The following is a 15,268-nucleotide window of genomic DNA, read 5'->3' as shown; positions in this document are numbered from 1 at the left end:
AGTAGAACCAGGAGAACACTGTAGCACACAGTAAGAGCAACACTGTATGGTAATCCACTGCGAATGACCTAGCTATTCTTAGCAGAACAATGATCCAAGACAATTCCAAAGGGCCTATGATGAAAAATTCTACCCATCCCTAGAGAAAGAACTGATGGGTCTGAATGGAGATCAAAAAGCACACTTTTTTTAAACTTTATTTTCCTTGGCTTTTTTTGGTGTGTTTTCTTTCACACCCTGACCGACATGGAAATCTGTTATGAGTGATTACACATGTATGACTCATCAAATTACTTGCCTTCTCAATGAGAGGGAAAGGGGAGGGAAAGAGGGAGAGAATCTGGAAGTCAAAATTTGAAAAAACAAATGGTAAAAATTGTTTTTATACGTAACTGGAAAAAATATTTAAAAACACAGCTTGATGACTGTATTTCAATGTAATTGTTTTACTTTGTAATCCACTTCTACTTACACCCCTCTCTCCCAGCAGACTGACACTACAATTACTTCCTTTCCTCTACCCTTCAATCTTCCCCTACGCAGCTGAGTATTCCCAACTGCCTGCAAACATTCCCATTCACAAAACACCCTTCCGTTCTCCCCACCACCCCCTCACGCTTGCCCTAACGAGTCCCAAAGGGGGCAGGCTGCCTGATCTGCCGAAGGACCTAAAGCAGGCTCCCACTGGGGTGGCATCCCCTCACTCACGGGGCAACAAAGACGTAAGCGGTCACTTTAGAAGACGCCATTCCTGTCGAGGGCGGAGGTCAGGGACGTTCCTGCGGCGTCCCCTCTCTATGGACTCTGCTCCTTCGGCATCCGGGCCACCCTCTCCAGAGCCACGGTCACAGCCCGGGCCTCCCTGCACGAGGACCTCTAGTTCAGCTTGCTTGTTACGCAGACTTGATGCGGCTGTTTACAGATGCCCGAGGCCCTTCTTGTCTTCTGTCTCCTACGGCCATCTGGGGCTCTCCACTGCCTCAGCGCCGACCCTGCCGCTCTTTCTCTTTCTTACAAACGCTGGCTTGAGTTGGTGCCCAGGCGGAAGGAAGATTTCTCCCTTGCTTTCCGTTGTAATTTAAAGCCTTCCCGTTAGATTGGCACAACTCTCAGAAAGATCCGCTCTTGCTGGTCTTTACGGACGCTCAAGCAGGCCGATACCATGGTCTGATTCACGTTTCAGAAGTCCAAGTCCGTCTTCCTGATCTGCAGCGGAACCCTCCGGCCCATCCCCCCCCATCCTGAGGTCTTCTGCTCCTTGCCCAGGACGCCACGCGTGGCACACGGCAAGCTCTTCACAAGCGGCGGTCACTGGCGGAAGCAGGGCACGGCCTGACAGCTAATTTGATGCTACTGCCCACGTGAACAGCAACCAGGCATCCGGCAGCCACGGGACTGCAGCGCTCACGTCCACGGCCCCAACCCTCGCAGTGGCAGAGAAAACTGGGGCCCCAGGCCTCCTTCCTGAACCGCCGCACTTGGTGGGTCAACTCTGCTGACCCTGACACCCTCCTCTCGGCCACCCTCAGCAAGGAGTCCTCGTTATCAGGTCAGGGAGTCTCTCTGCAGTTCAACAGGTCTTTCCCGGCCGATGCCGAGTGTCCTGAGCCCCACAGCGGCCCAACAAAGCCAATGGGATCTAGCACCCTAAGCCTCCAGAATCGATGCCCATGGTTCCTGGGGAAGGTCATCTCTTCATCTCTGGAGCTTCCAGCCACGGGCCTGGCCAGCTGATTGGTGCCTTGGGGTGCAAACGATCGCACTGAGCCCGCCGTATACACCAGCAGGCCCCACATACCAGACCGTGTTTCCCCCTTACATCCCATCTGGCCACCTGACCACCCACTGAGGCCGTCTTGTCACCTGCCTCTCCCCCACCCTCCACATCTCTTGCCCTGACTACAGTAAGCACACTACCAGTGCCACTGCTTCTAGAAAGAGTAACTCCCCTAAACGCCGGAGGCCCTCTGGCCTCCACTCCCTCTGAGATGCGACATCTCCTCCATTAGAATGTTAGCTCCTCAAAGGCAGGGTTTATATTGCCAGCATTCAGCATAATGCCTGTTTCGTGGCGCTTACTAAATTCTTGTTTTTTCGAGCATTGAGCCCTTACTGTTAAGCCAAGCCTGGGCAGCTAGGTGGTGCAGCAGAATACAGCCTGGGCCTGGAGTCAGGAAGACTCATCTTTGTGAGTTCAAATCTGGGCTGTATGACCCTAGGCAAGTTACTTAACCCTATCTGCCTCAGTTCCTGTTCTGTCCAATGAGCAGGAGAAGGAAATGGCAAACCACTCCAGTATCTTTGCCAAGAAAACCCCAAATGGGGTCATGGAGAGTCAGACACCTTAACAACAAAAATATGCCAATCACCAGTTATACAAGTGTAAAAAGGAGACAGTTCCCGCCCTCAGGGAGTTTCCATTCTAGTGGGGAAAACAAGACATAGAAGGGAAATGGTGACCACTCCAGAAGGAGGTTCTGGTCTGCAAAGCCATAGGGAGGATGGCAGCCTGTTCCTGAGACAATGCTACAGCTTCTTTGCCTACAGTTCTCAGAGTGACAGGTGCAAAGCCCGGTCCCCTGGAGTACAGGGCCCAGTGGTGAAGCTCCTCCCAGGCTGGACCCTGGTGTTCTGCTCTGGCAGATGTACCAGCAGCAGAAGCAGCAGGACAGAACGGGGTCAGGGTGATGAGAGGGATGTGTGCTTCCAGCAAACACAGCGCCAGTGCTCAGCTCCTACCAGGCACGTGTTTCCAGGGCTGCGATGCAACCTAAAGACTCAAGCTGTCGCTGTCTCCCTAAAAATGTGAACTTTTATTGCTGGGAAACTGTTTTGGAGGGCTACAAGGCTCAGCTTCCTCCCAAATGAAGGGGAAATGGGCCACAGACTTAATGGAGGTTAAGAGTTTTGAGTCAAGCCCTCTTTAATGAGAAAGTGGGAAACGCACCTCTTCCTACGGTCTCCCTGATGTAAACCGGCCTGGTTCCATCAGTCTGACGACGGTGACCAGCACTACTTTCTCCCCTCTTCTCACACCTCACAGTGCTGACTGTTTCTAACACACACTTTGGCCCTCAGGTTGTTCTGTATATTGTCTGAGATATTTCACTTAAATTTTGTCACCCAAGCAAAACTAAAAGTTTCTTCACAGTTCTGCATTTCTCATCACTCATGAACACAGTGCTATGGACTCATGCACTGAAAAAATGTTTCAAAACCAAACTGGATCTGAAGGAGAAACAACAGACTATTTACAAATTACATTATCTCTAAAATAACCGACAGATGTCATTTTACATTGGATATTTTACATGAATAAAATTATCCATTATTATCAAGATTCCTCTAAAATCTTTCCACCATTTAAAAAGGATACAGCCCTTTTCTAAAGTTCTTAGCTTGCTGAAGACCTAAGGTCAAAATGGATCTGACACAAGTTTCTACACCCGAAAATCCAACTATCCAGATTTTCCCAAATTGCTCTAGACTTGTGGCCAATGTGGAGGAATTTATCACCATTCTCTACCAAACAGAAGAATGGATAATGACTCTCTTTAGGGTTGAGAAACAAGTTTCTATCCAGAGTCTGACCTAGTTCAATAAATTCAGCTGACACTGGCTATGAAATTAGTACTTAAGTTTTTTTAAACTGCTAAAGTGCCCTTAAACCAACCCAGAAGGACAACCCAACGGTACCTAAGGGAGCTTCACTTGGGAAGGGCAAAAAGGATTCCTAGCACTGTGATTAATTCCACAAATTCATTTACACTCAATTCAGAATTAGACAAAGAAAATATAGCATTGTATACTTATATGGCTTCAACTTTGTGGTTAGTCTTATTTTCAAGAAAACGGCTCTATTCAGCACACTTTTAATACGCATTTTATATTTTAGTTATTGTATTATGTAGAATTATGCTGACATTTATGAGGCAAATACTTCCTTTGGCTGTATATACTACATACGATCATGCCCTAAAATGGAAAACCTTTATACTCTCAGACACTAGAATTTGGCTAAAATTGTCTATGATAAAATCTCTGTCTTAACACTTTTAGGAAGAGTGGGAATACTGCAAACCACAAAATGTAAATGGAAGGAAATTAATAATCAACTAAACACTGCCTATCATACCTTTAATACTAACTATTCTAAAGGAAGCTACAAGGCACAGTGGACAGAGAGCTAGGCCAAGAGTCAGGAAGACCCAAGTTCAAATCTAGCCTCAGACAATTACTAGCTGCATAACCCTGGCCAAGTCACTTAACCTGTTAACCTCAGTTTCCTCATCTGTAAAATGAGGATAATTATACCTCACAAAGTTGTTGTAAGGATCAAATGAAATAAAATTTATAAAGTTCTTAGTACAGTGCTTGGTATACATCAGTGGCTTAATCTATGCACGTTTCCTTCCTAATATTTTTTCAATAAGCAGCGGTCATCACGTACCTTTCTTTTCACTGGCACTATAACGACCAGCAGAGATTATACCAAGCCTTTACAATATGCACCTATTCGATCAGCTCTGAAGGCATCAGTAATGGTGTCAATGACTCACAAGCCTTGGGTGGGGCCTGTGACCTCGAGGCTCCATGACCCTACGAGATGCCCAGGACCCACCTGGCTGCCTCTTTTGGAACTTTTGTCTGCTTGCTACTTGTAACGAGAGTCAAAACAAATGATCGGTCAAAGGGCAGTAATCTGAAAAATTCAGACAATTCAGGGAAAACAGAGGGTAAACTGTGCAAATGGTATACTGACATCAGAAATGGAATGAGTAAATTATAAGGAAAATGTAAAAAATGAGAGATTTTCTTTTCTCTGCATCACACTTGGCACTTCCCAATCATTATCTGAAAATATGACAAAGGGTAAACCAAAGCAAGCATTAAAAAATGCACTACCGTAACTAAAAAAGTGTGCTTTAATTCCTAGGGGGCGAAGAGCCATCCTCACAGTCTACACGTCATGAGCACCCATAACAAAGCTCACAGATCTTATAACTGCTCATTCATAATTGAGAAGGTCAGTCGGCTCGTCTGTGCCCAGCAGGTAGGCTCACGGCGACACAATGAAAGAGACACGTGAAAGAAGAGCAGGAGGTAAGGCCACCAGACGGCCCGACTGCCCAGAGGTTAAAGAGGTGCCAGGCGGCGACGGTGAAAGCCGTGGGGCAACGCTGGGCCACTTTTTCCTCTTTCTGGGTTTTCAGTTACTCTATCTGGAAAGTTAAGAACCATAACACACAACCGAGCCCCATCCAGTAAAATACCAATACTCGGACACATTAAAATGCTCCTTTCGTCACAACAGCTCTCCAAAAGGAAAGATGAACGGCAGCCATTTTCTCTTGGGGCAGGGATGGGCAAAAGAGTGTTGAAAAATTACAGAGAGAGCCCTGCATCCCAAGGTAACTAAGAAACTGCCAGGAGAACACAGAAGATCAGAGAGAAAGAAGTCCTTCCGATGAAAGCAACACACGCAGAACACAGGGCAAAAGGCAGAGGGCTGGCCTCCCACCCGGCCAGCTCCCTCTCCTCTTTATTCCACGGTCCCTGGTGAAATACCAGTGGGAATGTTAACCCTTCTTCTCCCTACCCTGACTCTTGGCCTTTATAAATACACCACTATAACACCCTCGGCTCTCAGTAAAACGCTTGACAAGCCGAGAAGGAGAAAGGAAACCATAAGACTACCAGACGACACTCCAAACGAGACCGTCCCCCGGACAGAGGCTGATCCAGTCTGGAAGGACAGGAAAGAAGACTCCCCGGCCAAACGGACGAGCTGGAAGAAGCTCAGAGGGGGCGCAGCCCAGGGCGTTTGGAAAGTCAATGCTCCAGGGTTCCCCAGGACTGTGAGAAGGCACTTTTATCCGCAGCTTCCCAAGGTCTGCTGTACAGCTTCTATAGACCAGGATGTATTAGTGATGACTGACTGCCTTAAAAAAATCACTCAAAATTAATTTACACGTAAATTTACTAAGCAAGCTTAACTGTACTGATGTTTAGAGGTGTTTTTAATAAAAGTTTAATTTTTTTTAAAAACTGTACCGGAGTTCTTCTGTGTCCTGTCCTTCTCAGTATTCCTTAGGAGATGATCCACTTATTCCAATTATGCTTCTATTTAGCAAAAAGTATTTTAGGAACTTCCTTCAAAGCCCGATGATTATTACGGTTATTAATACTGTGGTTATTAATAAAGTACACGTGTATAGCACATGCAGCTTAGGAAGTGATTTCTCTTATAATAGCTGACTTTAATCCTCCACAACTGTGAGGCAGACAGAACAGACACCATGCTCATTGTTTAAGGACGAGGAAACAGAGTCTGAGACATGATAAAGGACTTGGCCAAGGCCAAGGCCAAGGGAGGAGGAAAATGCCGGCCTCCTGACTTTGAGCCCTCTTTCTTTCTTTTTATTTTTTTATTTTTAGGCAATTGGGGTTAAGTGACTTGCCCAGGGTCACACAGCTAGTAAGTGTCAAGTGTTTGGTCTGAGGCCAGATTTGAACACAGGTCCTCCTGACTTCAGGGCCGATGCTCTAGCCACCTAGCTGCCCCATTAGAGTCCTCTTTCTAAAGCACACGTGTGTGTGTGTGCGCGCACGCACACACACACAGAGTAATTTCAATGCAGATTCAGCACCTCATTTTTTGTGCATCTTGATTGTTGGCCTCATTCACCAGACCTGACTCCAAGTTTCTTCTTTTTATTCCCTCAAAATCCAACATGCCTTCAAAGAACGAAAATTAAATACCAGTCAGGGTATTTGAAAGAAAGATGTGTCAAGGGCACTTTCAAAAATGTTCCAGAAGATGGTGGATCACAGAGATTCTGACCTGAACACGCCCCATACAGCTGGCCGCAGATGGAGCAGCGTGAGAGAGGGGGGTGATCGCATACCCCTGCCCCCGCCAGCATGCATGAGGAAGCGAGCAGCTGCTCTGTGCAACACCGTTTCTCCTCCCCAAAGCAGGTGAGACGTTTTCTTCTTGTAGTCTAGACCCCTGGACAGGAGCTCGGGAACCTCTCCGCTTTAAAGGCAAGGAAGGTGGCCACTGAAGCCCATCGGCTGGAGAACAGCTGAACAAATCATGGCACAGGCATGTAGTCCCGGTCACTGCACCACAGAAATGGGACAGATGGGCAGAAGAAGGAAACAGGCATACACAGGGCACCTGCTCCATGCCAGGCACTTATCTCAGTGGCTCCTCACAACACCTCCAGGAGGCAGGTACTATTATCTGCATTTTACAGAGGGGGAAACTGAGGCTGACAGAGGTGAAGTGACTTGCCCAGGTCACTCAGCTAGTAAGTGTCTGAGGCCAGATGTGAACTCATGACATCCTGACTCCAGCCGCTCTCTACCCCCTGCACCACCAGCAGCCTCTAACTGAGATTCAGTAAAACTTGGTAAGACGGAAGGGACGCAGGGCAAAGTGAGCAGGACCAGGAGAACAACAGACCAGCTGATACCAGGGGGACAACAGTGCAAGGAAGGGTGCCTCGGAAAGGCCAGAGCACGTGGACGAGGCAATGGCACGTGGGGCTGCAGAGGCTGGGGGCGGGGGATGGGGGACGGCCGGGTTTGTGCCCTGCACAGTGCTCGGCACACTCCAAGAGCCTAACAGAGCCTTGTCTGACTTGGACTCAAACATGACACACACTTTAAAAACCTCGACATGACAGGTCACAGCTCTTTTGTGTCCTTTGTCTACTGAAATATTTGTCTTCCTGAATTTTAAGTCCATGTTTAAAAAGGAAAAAAAAAACTTTGAAAAAATTCCAGCGATTGGTTGCAGCTGGTCCCTTGAGGGCCGAGCCGGGCCTGGAAGCCAGAGTAACCCGCTTCCCACTGCACCACCCAGCCACCAACACCACGTGACCGCTCCTCGCTTTACGCTATCTTTACAACGCCAGCAAAGCCCACGTCCTGTGAGACTGCCTTCCGATACTCCTTGAACTCCGGCAGGAAGAATCACCCACAGCGTGCAAAGCTGCCCAGCGTGGCACTTAGCCAGTCATTCAGAGTCTGCGTTTTTACTGTTATGTAGGACACACCTCCGTGTAACAGATTCACCTTGGGTCTTCTTCAAGCACCGAGCTCCTGATGACCAACAGGGCCTCGTGATGAGGCAAGACCACAAGAGCTAGGCTGACTTAGCCAATGCAGTAAAAACGGTCAACTCAGCTGCCCCCAGAGACGCAGACTGGGGTGAATTTCCTTTTCATCTGCTATGGAAGAAGAGCCCAGAATACAACTGTATCACCAAAAGTGACCAAGTAGACGTAGGAGGGTGAATCTGTTGTTCGGTTACTTTTCAGTCACGTCCAACTCTCTGTTACCTCATCTGGGGTTTTCTCAGCAAAGATTACTTCTCCAGCTCATTTTACAGATGAGGAAACTGAGGCAAACAGGGTTAAGTGACTTGTCCAAGGTCACACAGTTAAAAAGTGTCTGAGGCCAGATCTGAACTCAGGAAAATGAGTTTTCCTCACTCCAGGACCAGCACACTATCCACGGGGCCACCTAGTTACCAAAAAAATACACTCAACACAGCCTATCAGCGTTGTTGTTCAGCCTTTTCAGGCACATCCAAGGCTCTGTGACCCCATTTGGGGCTCTCTGGGCACCGACACTGAAGTGGTCTGCCGTTTCCTTTTACAGAGGAGGAAACCAAGTTCCAGAGCAGTGAGCGACACAGTGGTAAATGACACCCTGTCCTCAGATGCCACATCCTGCACTCATGCATCAACCCTTTAAAGGGCCACGATCTGGTCGGGGCACATCCCTCCTTCACCACCACAGACCACCATGCCTCCCAGGGCACCACGCAACAGGCACCGCTTTATACTCAATTAAGGTACTCAACTGAAAAGAATGAAGCAAGGTTCCGTTCAACAGTGTGTCCTGAGCAAATCTAGAAGTTATTTTTTACTTTATCAGTGACACTCACATTTTTTTTCTTTGCCCTATTTTCTGAATTATACAATTGCGAATTGTTACCAAACAAATTAAGGAGAAAGCACTTTTACATCTTTAACGCCATCAACACACCTTACCTGAGTACGAATTCAGAGAGACAGTCCACCGGACTGTTAGTCCGATGAGGACCGCAATGGTCATCGAGTGCCACTCTTTCATAGCTCTTCTTCACTTGGGCCACAAGGGAAGAACAGGCCCCAGCCACTTCCAAAAATGTCCACTCAGTGCTTTCAAAGGCACACGGCCTTCATCTCCCAACTACTCCCTTGATCACAGAAAAATGTCAACATTCAAGGTGTTATCACCTCTCTGCAGCTTGGGAGTTCAGCCAACTTCAAGGGACGGCAGCTTCTAAGTGTGGAATCAGACAGTGGTTGTCTGACACCTCAACGCAGGAAAGACTCTAAGAAGAAAAAAGAAAAAGTAAATTCAATGATTGTTAATATCAAAGATTTTAAGATTTGTTTGAGTAACAAGAGTTAAAACATGAGATTAGTCGCTGACTTAAAAAAATGAGGGTGGGAGAAAGGAACTGTGGAAAGCGCAGCATTTAGATATCCTAGCTCTGCTAATTATTATCCAATGTGAGCTTGGGCAAGCCACCTAACTTATGTGGGCCTCAGTTTCCTCATTTATAAATATGAACTATAAGTACAACTCCCTTCTTGAATTTCAACCAAAACAGAGAAGACATGGCTGGCTGAGCAAGAATATGCCAGTAGTTAAAGAGTGTGACCCATCCAGGTATATGTCTGATATTAGAATCAGAGAATATGTAGATAAAAAGATAACTAATCCAGGCTAAAGAACACTGACTAGGGCAGCTAGGTCGAACGCAGCACAGAGTGCTGGGCCTGAAGTTAGGAAGACGAGTCTTCCTGAGTTCAAATCTGGCCTCAGACACTTACTAGCTGTGTGACCCTGGGTAAGTCACTTCATCCGGTCTGCCTCAGTTTGAAATGGCAAACTACCCCAAATGACATCGAGTCGGACATGACAAAAATAACTAAACGACAAAGTACATTAACTGCAACACCAGATATTTCTTTGTCCGAGCAGAATTAAAGCCCCCAGCGCTGGCCAAGCATTGATTCTGGGGAAGGACACCTTGGTACTAAAAAGAAATGAAAACTTGCAGCTATGAAATTCCTTAGAGAAATCCTCAGAAATGTAATTTCTTCACTCCGGGTTTTCTCTGTCTGCGGGCTCACACTATTTCGTGCTGACGAGGTCCAGCCTGCAGCTCAGAAAACATCCCCAGGATGCTTCAACAACACAGAGCCATGACCGGGGAGAAAAAACCCATGTCATGAAAGCCCAGGGTGAGCAGTGAAATATCACCCATCGTTGACAAGTCACTTCATCAGTCCTTCCCCAAAATGGGGTTTGGGAAGGAAATGAACAAAAGGAAAGGTTCACCCCCCCTAGGGCCAAACAGCGCACACATTAGTCATGGGAGAAACTCTGATCTAAGTAGAGTGAATGTTAAAAAGTGAGGTCAGGTCAGGTCAAAGCTGTTAAAACTGGTCCCAGTCTTCTCTTCTTTATCCTTCCTTCTGGTGTGACAAGAGTTTTCCGCTTTGCATTGGAGGATCATCGATTCTGAGCTGGACAGGGCCTTGAACCTATGTCTGGTCCAAGGTGGGAAGCGGCATTCCTCTATTTATCCAGTGGTCATCTTCCACCGTATGTAGCTAGCTGGCTCTGACCTACCTGCCAGGTCAGCCATTGGCTTTCCCCTGTCTGTTAAGATATAATCCATTTGCTGGCCAAGATGGCAGGGGGATGGCAGCCCAGTTCCCACACAGGTCCTCCAGAAAAGATAAAACAAAAGAAGACCAGACCAGTCAGTGATTAGCAAAGAAAGGGAGCACCTCCACTCAGCCTAAGTCACCAAAAGAAGATACCCCTAAGCCTGCAGGGTATCTAAGGAGGGGCCCGGCCTTCTAGCTCCCTCAGCCTAGAAGCAGCCAGCCAGGGAGGCCCCCTTAAATAAATCCCAGAGCAAATAAGGCCCTGGGCAGGGTAGACTAGGAGGGGAGGTGGCAAACCTGCTACAGAGAAGGCATTTATCAGTCTGCAGGCCCTGCAGCCTTGCCAGCCTCAAAGAGCTCAGCACTGCACGCCAGGAGCACAGATACAAGCACGGCGCCTGGGAGCACCTCCCTCTCAGCAGACGCCAGAGGGCCAGCAACAAGACAATGGAGACCCAAGTGGGGCCTACAACCCCATCCGAGTGTGCAAGGGCTGGCAGAGCCTGGCAGCCCTGATAAAAAGCCCCAATTCTGGAAGAAAAGCTTGAAATACAGATGAACAAAAGACACCGACGATAAAGAAATGCCACACATCCCAGGACGTCCGGTGCACAAGCCTAGAGGAAAAGAACGATGTCATGTCTACTAAAATTTCTGGAAGAGATAAAAAACAATATTATAAATGAAGTGAGCATTCTGAAGGAAAAGAACTAAAACAAAAATAGTTTAGCACAGAATGTGTAAAATCTTACACAATTAAACAGCTTCCTGAAAATCGTAATGGACAAACAAAATCCATGACTCCATGAAACAAGAAATATTAAAACAAAATTGAAATACTGAAAAAAAAGTTAAATTATCTCCTGCTGAAAACAAATGAGCTTGAAAATAGATGAAGGAAAGGTAACCTAAAAATCATTAACGCTACCAGAAAACTATTTTTTTAAAAAAGCCTCAATGCCATAATAAAACAAATCATAACTGAAAACTCCCCAGACATATCAGAAGCAGAGGGCAAGGTGAAAATAGAATCTATCACTTATCTCCTGAAAGAAACTCTAAATGAAAACTCTCAGGAACGTCATTGTCAAATCCAAAGTTTCCGGGTTAAAAAACAAAACTAAACAAAAAGCCAACAAGCCAAGAGAGAGAAAGAGTTCAAATACTATAGAGCCAAAGTCAGGATCCCATAAGACTTGCCAGCTACCAAAATAAACAATAGGAGAACTTGGAATATGAGCTTCTAAAAGGCAAAAGATAAAAGCTTAAAACCAAGAACAACTTGCCTGGCAAAACTGAATATAATCCCACGGGAGAGAAATGGATCTTTAATGAAATTAAAGAATTCTAAGCATTCTTCACAAATGCTCAGAGTGGAACAGAATCTCTGAAATGGAAATAAAGAGTCAACTGAAACCCAGCAAGGTAAATACATGGGAGCAAGAAGAAGGGACAACACAGAAAGAACGTGTGTTGTTCAGTCATTCAATCCTATCCATACATTCAAATACTACATTTTGTTCAGCCAGTCCCTAATTGATTGGCATCACCTTTGTTTCCACTTATTTGTTACAGCAAAAAGAGTGTTTACAAATAGTTTGGGTGTATGTGAACGTCTTTCTTTGACCTTTCTGGGATATAGGCCTAATGGTGGAATGAGAGTTTGTTTTCCTTCTAACTAATCCTTCCTTACTTCTAGCCTCCCTCTTAAACCCTTCTTCCTTCTCCCTGATCTCACCTTCCTGGGTTTCAGTTGACTCTTTATTTGCATTTCAGAGATTCTGTAGAGAGAAACAACTTTGAAAGCCTCAAGAACTCTGACAGGACCATGACCAACCAGGACCCCAGAAGGCTCCACGCTGTCCATCTCCTGACAGCATGGTGAAACCAACGGGTGGAATGAGACACGGAGAATGTGTCCATTTATTCCGCTTGACTAGACTTATTTGTTACAGGGCCTGTGTTTTTCTTTTTTTATTTAGGTGGATTTGGAGGTGGAGAGGGGTTGAAAAAAATTTTATATTAAAAAAAGAAAACAATAAATTTCTGGCACATACTTCCCTCCTCTGGGTAAAGAGATGAGAGACCACGGATGCCTGCCTTTGGGCTGATGTTACATAACTTGGCCCCCTGTAAATACAGGATCCAACCAGTTGCCAAATCTAGCCCCTTCTATCCCTTCGCACCCCATGAGCACCACCCTAATTCAGGCCCTTGCCTCTCACCTCCTGAAACACTTCCTACGATGTCTCCCTGCCTCGAGTTTCTCCTCACCCTGGACCACCCTCAGCCCAGCTGCCAGTGACCTTCCCAGAGCTCAGGTCAGGCCCGTCGGCCCTCCCCAAGCCCGCCAGGACAAAATATGAAGTTCCTGGACATAGGGCAGTCTTCACCACCTGGGCCTCCCTAGAGTTCCCGCTCCTCCCCTGCACACACACTACAGTCCAGCCCTGCTGCTGCTCACAGCTGAGGCTACATGCCCTGTGCCCCGGGCCTTTGCACGACCTGTGTCCCACGCCTGGAATGCTGGCCCCCCTCTTAGAATCGAGGGCCATTCCCAGGAGCGGCCGGTGCCTTCTCCTGTAAAGCCGCGTGCAGACAGTCCGTGTATCTTGTAGCCATCAACGCCAACGTCAGGCTAGCATTGACAGTAAGGACCCTGAGCAGAGTGTCCATGTTATGATCACAAGGCACCTCCAGGCTTGCAAAGTGCTTTATGTATATTTCTTCCTTTAATCCTCAGATAACTCCGAGGTAGGTCCTCTTACTATCACCCCCATTTTACAGATAAAGAAACTGAGGCCGAGTTTAAGTGACTTGCTCAGGGGAACACAGTGCAAGTTTGAAGCAGGATCTGAACCCAGGTCTTGCTAATGCCAAGGCCTGTTCTCTCCACACCACAGCCTCTCCCATCAGAAGGTAAGCTCCTTGAGGGCAGGACCTGTGTTCACTTTATCTTTGCATTCCCGTGCGCATACAGAGCACCTCCTACATGCTCCCTGGCGGTGACGTGTGCATCACAGGGCTCTTGCTGCCATTTAACAGGATTCAGGGGTAGGAGGGAAAATCTGAGTTCGAATCCTGCCTCCAACACTTCCCAGACTGCCTCTAGCACAGTACCTGGCACACAGCAGGCTCTTAATAAGTGTTTATGCAATGGATGACAGCTGTGCCGCTGGTCACTTGGGAACAAGTCACTTAATCTCCGACAGCCTCAGTTTCCCTCTACATAAAATAGGGATGACAGCACCCCCCCAGGTTGCTGTGGGTACACTGTTCCTATCAATGCTGGCTATTAAAGGCCATGGATGGTTGTCTGGGCCTCAGTTTCCTCATCTGTAAGATGTCTCTTCCTTCCCTGTATCTAGCTTGTCTTTGGCTCCTCCCACAGCGAAATGCTAGAGTTTCTGGATGTCTGCAACATTCCCAAAGGACAGCCTCAGTGTCCTCCTCTGGACGGGGGCGGGGAACAGAAGGTGCGGAGGGCGCCCCAGTAGAAGCGCGGAGGTGGGAAGAAGCACGCCGCGCATGCGCTCTGAATGGCCCCGCCCCCGCAGCGCTGGAGGCCACGACAGCCCCCGTGCCCCTGGCCAGACGGAGAAGGCCGGCTGCCCCCGCCCTTCTCCCCCTTCTTAGACGCCAGAGGCCGCGCCGGCCTCATGCGCCAGCCTCCCTCCTCCCCAGAACGGACTCTTACCCTGCTGCTCACGGACCCCGCCGGCCCTCCGGCTTCCGCCCGCACCGCCTTCCGCCAGAGCGCCTGCGCGCTGGGCTTGCGAGGGCTCGACCCCGCCCCCAGCGCGCGCACGCGCAGGAGCGAGCAGGAGCGGGGGGGGCGGCGAGGAGGAGAGAGGCCGGGGGGGGGGGACGGGGCCTGGACGTGGGGGGGGACGGGGCCTGGGCGTGGAGGGGCGGGGCCTAGGAGCCTAGGAGGCGGCGGGGTGAGCCTGGGGGCAGGTGGAAATCCCCGGGCTCCGCTTTCCTGGGAGTCCGGCCAGGGCCTGAGGAGCGGCTTAGCATTCCTGCGCCGGGCTGGCCATTGGTGACCCGGGAATCTCCTGGCCCCGAGGACGGCCGCTGCCCGACTATGCCGGCCTGGAACCCGCCGCTGAGCGCGGCCTTCAATGCCTAGAGACTCCTCTGCGCACGTCCCTCCCAGGGCTAAACTGTCCGCCTCCGCAGGGCAGGCGCTGCTGCAGCGGGCACCTTGCGTGAGACGGAGCGTCCCTGGCCTCGAGGTGCGCAGCTAGTTATTTTGTATCTACAAACTTGTAGACACTGTATCCTATCAGACTAAGAGCAGGCGTCACCGCAACATTCTAGGAGCTCGGGGATATCATTATCCCCGTTGTACAGATGGGGAAACTGAGGCAGGCAGGGGTTCAGGGACTTGCCCAGGGTTGCACAGCTAGGAGGTATCAGCAAGCCGCGTTTCAACTGGGTCTTTCTGACTCCAGGCCCAGGGGTCTGTCCGTTGGCCAATTAGAGAGAAGGATGGATGGATGGATGGATGGATGGATGGA

General features: G+C 48.5%; 1 protein-coding gene and 1 long non-coding RNA gene across 3 annotated transcripts in view; one reads left to right on the top strand and one right to left on the bottom strand.

Annotated features, from left to right (window-relative positions):
• The window catches only part of ALG6 (ALG6 alpha-1,3-glucosyltransferase), a 56,152-nt gene extending 41,620 nt beyond the window's left edge, over window positions 1-14,532 (bottom strand). Inside the window, 2 exon segments of the mRNA XM_020993036.2 lie at window positions 9,069-9,394; window positions 14,443-14,532. Coding sequence (XP_020848695.2) covers window positions 9,069-9,150 — 82 coding nt within the window. The 5' untranslated portion in view covers window positions 9,151-9,394; window positions 14,443-14,532.
• A 129-nt stretch (window positions 14,533-14,661) lies between these two features.
• The window catches only part of LOC110212980 (uncharacterized), a 35,241-nt gene continuing 34,634 nt past the window's right edge, over window positions 14,662-15,268 (top strand). Inside the window, exon 1 of one of the 2 annotated variants that reach the window (XR_013487457.1) lies at window positions 14,662-14,983. This is a non-coding gene — a long non-coding RNA (uncharacterized LOC110212980). Of the gene's footprint in view, window positions 15,026-15,268 lie in introns of both variants that reach the window. The other variant, XR_013487458.1, reaches the window with a different exon arrangement.

Source organism: Phascolarctos cinereus, unplaced genomic scaffold (assembly GCF_003287225.1).
Source record: "Phascolarctos cinereus isolate Bilbo 61053 unplaced genomic scaffold, phaCin_HiC Scaffold_5;HRSCAF=322, whole genome shotgun sequence".
Lineage (NCBI taxonomy): Eukaryota > Metazoa > Chordata > Mammalia > Diprotodontia > Phascolarctidae > Phascolarctos > Phascolarctos cinereus.
Note: the sequence above shows the minus strand (reverse complement) of the source record. Positions and strands in the feature narration are given on the sequence as shown.